Source organism: Lactuca virosa, chromosome 7, assembly GCF_052849685.1.
Source record: "Lactuca virosa cultivar CGN04683 chromosome 7, Lactuca_virosa_CGN04683_v6, whole genome shotgun sequence".
Lineage (NCBI taxonomy): Eukaryota > Viridiplantae > Streptophyta > Magnoliopsida > Asterales > Asteraceae > Lactuca > Lactuca virosa.
This window is the reverse complement of record NC_136432.1, coordinates 203,555,675-203,561,495: the sequence shown is the minus strand read 5'-3', so window position 1 is coordinate 203,561,495 and position 5,821 is coordinate 203,555,675. Positions and strand designations below refer to the sequence as shown.

General features: G+C 29.4%; 1 protein-coding gene across 1 annotated transcript; it reads right to left on the bottom strand.

Annotated features, from left to right (window-relative positions):
• Positions 1-1,845: 1,845 nt before the first annotated feature.
• On the bottom strand, positions 1,846-2,679 carry LOC145124763 (defensin-like protein 19). The gene is made up of 2 exons (XM_079060223.1): positions 2,583-2,679; positions 1,846-2,409 (listed from the first exon to the last, which is right to left on the bottom strand). Exons 1-2 carry the CDS (start codon positions 2,644-2,646, stop codon positions 2,057-2,059), a joined length of 417 nt encoding a protein of 138 aa, XP_078916349.1. The 5' UTR covers positions 2,647-2,679; the 3' UTR covers positions 1,846-2,056.
• Positions 2,680-5,821: the final 3,142 nt, after the last annotated feature.

Sequence of the window (5,821 nt, the reverse complement as noted above, 5' to 3'; positions counted from 1 at the left end):
CCAGTGAGGAACAAACTCCACTCCACATTTCATATCGCTTCTTTGAAACCATATTAGTTCGTACAAGGTTTAGGACATAAGCATTAATCTTTAAGGCAATGCCCCAGAAACTTATCAGATGTGTAGCCCGACTCATCATTAATCTAACCATATCAAGCAATGTTTGATTTCTCCTCTTAGACACAACATTATGCTGCAAAGCTATTCCACAACTTTTACGATAATCGTAAAACTTATGAGTACGATACACTCTAGTTCTTTCAGATCGGAGAATCATAATCATCTTAGCTAGTTGATTCGCTATGTCCATTTGGAATGTCTTGATCACCTCAAAGGTATCAGACCGATGTTTAATCATATAAACATATCCATATCTACTGAAATCATTAGTCAATGTCACAAAATATCTCTCACCATGTCGTATGGTAGATATAAATTGTCCACACAAGTCCGTGTAAATGAGGCCCAACAAATCGTTGCGTCTTTCACAATTAAATGTGAATGGCGCATTTGTCATATTTCCAAGTAAACAAGATTCGCATACAATATTTCACTCTAAGCTAAATTATACCAAGATCACATCTGAATGGAGCAAAGTGATTCACTTCATGTTTATATGACCATGTCGACAATGTTATAGACACGATTTATACTAAATATCTTCGGATAAGTTAGAATCGAAAACTAAGATTATGTTATCATTCTATCTTATACCTATCATGGTCTAATATATGTCACTGCACATATCAGCTTTAAAGTAAAAATCATTTGAAAACTATTTTGGATTAAGTTGATAATTAAAAAATACATTGCTATTATGGTTTAAAACTTAAATATATTGCAATAAATAGAAACTAAAGTACATTGCTATAATAAACAAAATGACATTCCTATTATGGTTTAAATGTTAAGCATATTGTTAGAATAAACTTAAGTACATTTATATTTCTTTGTTTTTTAGACAACGGAATATGTAAACATACTTGGTATTGTTTGCTTTTGTGTTATTTGTTATTTTTGTTACCATTTTTTAGGTTGTAAGGTTGTGTGAGGAAGGTTCTACCATGCGACAAGTACAAGAGCAAATTCTAGAACAAATGACCATGTTTTTCAAAAAATGGAATATGCTCGGTAATCAAACCCGTAATCTACCCGATGATATTGCTTAGTTTTGTAGACAACGGAATATGTAAACATACTTGGTATTGTTTGCTTTTGTGTTATTTATTAGTTGGTATAGAACAACTTTGTAAAACTTGGTAGTGGGACACTTTTGTATATTTTGACACATTATCTTTAATGTTTAGTGAGGTTTGTATTTGAATATATTTATTAATAAATTTTGAGTACTGATTTTCTTTCGGCATATTGACAAAAAAACTGGAAATTTTACATATGTTTAGAAAAATAAATCGATAATACAGATAGATTAAAGACAGGATATATGTCGGTAAAAGGTCATGTCGGAACTAAGTCAAAGAGAGTAAAAAATGATGAAAATCATATCTAATCTGTCGGTAAAATCATGGTTTCGGCATTTCGTTGGTATTCAGGTTAAACAAGGTCGTAGAGGCATCAGTCGCTAAAGCGTAGCTAATCCGTCAGTAAAGTGGAGTCGTCGGTATGTCGTCCGTAATTATCGACGAAATTTGTTTTCGTTTGGCTGTCGCTAATTTGTCGGTATATATTTCCCAGTTTTTCTAGTATTGTAAATATATAAATGCCATACAATATTTTTATGTATTTACATGCATGGGTTGGAATATTTTGCATACAAGAACATATATTTTTTTTATTGGTGCTATTGGACATGATTATAAAAGTAGATTTCTTAAATTGACAAAGTACTAATGCCTTGAATCTTAAGTTATTGATTAAAAACGAAACACATATTACACCTTTGAAAATGCTAAATTTGTTAATTAGGAGGAATCTTCTCATTTATTTTTATCATATAAGGCTTTCTATCTAGGCTGACAGAAGCTCAAGTTGTGGCAATTTTTTGGCTACAACCTAGTCCCTGATGAGCCTTTTTCCTTTTACCATGAGCAGGCTTTTAGTGTCGTGAAGGAGCCGGAGGTGGGGATCCCCCCTCGGCAGGAGGTGGGGATCCACCCTCGGCAGGAGGAGGGGAACCGCCGCCATCAGCAGGAGGCGCATCTTTTGGAGGGGAACCATCTTTTGGAGGCGGTGGTACGGCATCAGGAGGAACTGGTTTTGCATCTTTTGGAGGTTTCTTGTCACAGTCAAAGTAGCAGAAGCAGCCGCCTTTCCCTTCACGCTTGTGACAAGCTCCGTGGACTGCCTTCTCCCATTCTATGCACTTTTTGTCACACTTCTTGGAATTACACTTTCCAGACCAAGTCTGGCTCGCCTTTTCACATAATTTTCCTTTCACTGTACCGATTTCTGTTGACATCATGCAAAAGTCACACAAGTTTCGTTATTTATATAACTTGATATTGCTCTTGATTGTAAAGAAACAATTAAGAAAATTAAATTGTTAGCATTTATGGAAACAAAATCAGAATAACAAGTAAAAAATTAGAAAAGTATCTAAAGCAACTTGATAGATTGAGCACCTGAAATGGCAAGAACGAAAAGGAGGAGAAGGATTGTATAGGTGGCAATTGACCTTTTTGCCATTTTTAAGTTATATATGATAAAACCGAAGAACCCGCAACACGTTAGATGAAGAAAATGTAGAGACAGTTATGGGTATTTATAGAAGAAGGAAGGAGTTTCAATAGAATGTGTGTCTAAGATGATTATAAACCATAAGACAAACAACAGAAATACAAAAATTACCACACGATAGGTAGTTTTTTTGAAAGAAAGGAAACAAAGTTTTAAATTTTAGCCAATTTTTTAATCCTCCCTAATAATAAATGAAAATAATTTTGTCACATGTCACTCTGTTATTAACTTGAACACATATATTTTTTGGTGTTTTTGAATAAACATTTTTTTCATTTGTCATTTTCTCATTTTTTTTAATTTTTTCTTAATTAACACAACATATTTACACCTTAATTAATAATTGTCTTAATTAATAATAACCGATAAATTACAATATTACAACTCATATAGTATTTTAATATGTTTCCTTTTAAATTTAATTTTAAATTTTAAATTTCAAATCTAAAATTTCAAATTTAACTAAATTTTTGTTTAAATATTTATATTTAATTTTTTATTTTATCCAACTCATATAAGATACGGCTCTGACAACTAGTACTTCCAATAAAATGGTTGTTATCATGATCGCCTTCATAAAACCACAATAGATTGCCGGCTTTTATTTTTAATCAAGGGCATTCCATTGATACGAGGACTAGTACGAAAAATAAAATCTGTCTTAAATATAAATTTTTTATATTTAAGCAAAAGTTGTTAATACTACCATAAATCAATGAATGTTATAAAAACAATCAAATCTAAAAGAACGATAATATAATAAAATACAACATAATATATATATATATATATATATATATATATATATATATATATATATATATATATATATATATATATATATATATATATATATATAGGGATAGTTTAAATGAGAAAATAAAAAAGGTTGAGAATGGGGGAATCGTTCTCAACCACTCATTTAATCTAAGCATAAAAAGACACGGTGGCAAACTTGTAAATATGTTAATAACTTTCAATCTCAAATACGTAACTATAGAGAATTCGATAACAGTTCGTGCATCATCAAAATTTCTCCTCCACCCTTCAACAATCATCCAGATTTCTTCAACTAAACCATCATCAATGTCATCCAATGTTAATCAATCATCGATATTCGTGGCTGGGAGGTTCGCCGTTCAAGACAGATTTGCAACCCAAATTCATCAATTTCATCGATTTCTTTGTTGAATACTCCGAATGTTCGTAGCTTGCAAGCATCTGTTAAAGTTCATAACGGATTTGGAACTAGAATTTCCAGATTCGCAAACGAACTGAGTTGGAATCGAAATTTCTTCGATGTTCATGAAATTGGAATCGGAGTTCTGGACTCGCAGTCACAGTCGACATTGAAGGACTCGGAATCGGTACTCACAGGTTCCCAATCGGATTTTCGAAAATCAAAATCAAAATGAGAAATCGATCAGACATAGGATGTCGCATCTGAAGTCGAAATCGGAAGTATATGATGATATGGAATTGATAACTTGAATTGGAAGTATCGTGTTTTTAACATTTTTAAAATAGTTAAATTATATGCACTCCAACTGTTTGATGAAATGCATAAACTAAATTACCACGTTATATTCACATATGAATATGTTTTCTCACATGAATCAGTATATGATTATTAAAAACACAAAACAAATATTCAAGTATGTATGTTATTCATATGTGAATAACATATAAAAATTATATATATTTGTGAAAATACCTTATAATATTCATAAGTGAATATATTCACAAGTGAATATACCTTGTAATATTCATATGTGAATATACTGTGTAATATTCATAAGTGAATATATCATCTAATATTCACAAGTGAATATACTATGTAATATTCACATGTGATATACCATGTAATACTATGTAATATTCACATATGAAAATATCATTTAATATTCATAAGTGAATATACCATCTAATATTCACAAGTGAATATATTATGTTAATATTCACAAGTGAATGCATCGTCTAATATTTAAATATGAATATACTATGTTTATTATATGCTATATTCATATATGGATGATACTTAAATTGTAAAAAAAAATTAATCATACTTTTTATGTATAAGTGAATAACGAATGTACTGTAATTAAATCTGATGCATTTTTATTCACTTATGAATAACGATAGTTGAAAATATAAAAAAAATAATTTTTTATTTTATCTTAAAACTATATCAATATGAATGTCTATTTGTAGAGAATAAAAAAATCATGAATTTTGGTATATTTAAAATCATTTTTCGATAAAAATAGCTTCTTAAAAATTAAAAAAACGAAAAAAAAACTATGTTTTTTTATATATTAAGGTAACGATTAGCATAGTTTAAATATATATGTTTTGTTGGAAAACACATGTCTATTCATTTCTCATTTCCGTTGGTACGACGGGGGCTTTTGCGGCAAAAATAAATGAGTGGCTGATAATGATTCTCCCATTCTCAACCTTTTTTTTTTCTCAATTGAAACCTCCTATATATATATATATATATATATATATATATATATATATATATATATATATATATATATATATATATATATATATATATATATATATATATATATAGTGACGTTCAATAGAAAACCATAATTAAAAAAGAACCAATCGTGAGCGTCGGAAATCATAATGATCAACGGCAAAAAAAAATAGATGTACACTTGTACATTGTACGCACACACAACAGATTATACCAAAAAAATCTGCATCCTTACAAAAAAACTCACATCATTTTTAGTTTAAAATTTTTTTTAGGCTACATTTTTTATCGAAAAAAAACGAATATACAGTTATTCTCGATTTTTCGTCATCTTTCCATAGAGATTTATGTTAATATATAAAAAACGAACATTTTTTTCTCGAAAAAAACTCACTTCATTTTGTTAGTTTTTTCAATATTTAACTTTATTTTTATAAAAAAAAAAACTAATTATAAAAAAAAAATTAATTTTTTGTACTCTATTAATAAATATTAACACCGACTAAAAAAAACTTCGATCAATTCTGATTCACATTGTGAATCCGACTTACTATTTATGCACACTGTGAATCTGAGAAGGTTCACAACGTGAATCTGAACATGTTCACAATATTAATCTGAACAGCTTCACAA

Bases quoted from the DNA above. Each gene is read 5' to 3' on its own strand.
- LOC145124763 (XM_079060223.1), bottom strand. From the start codon at position 2,646: ATGGCAAAAAGGTCAATTGCCACCTATACAATCCTTCTCCTCCTTTTC. The intron at 2,410-2,582 runs GTGCTCAATCTA...TGATGTCAACAG, and splicing joins TTTCGTTCTTGCCATTTCAG to AAATCGGTACAGTGAAAGGA.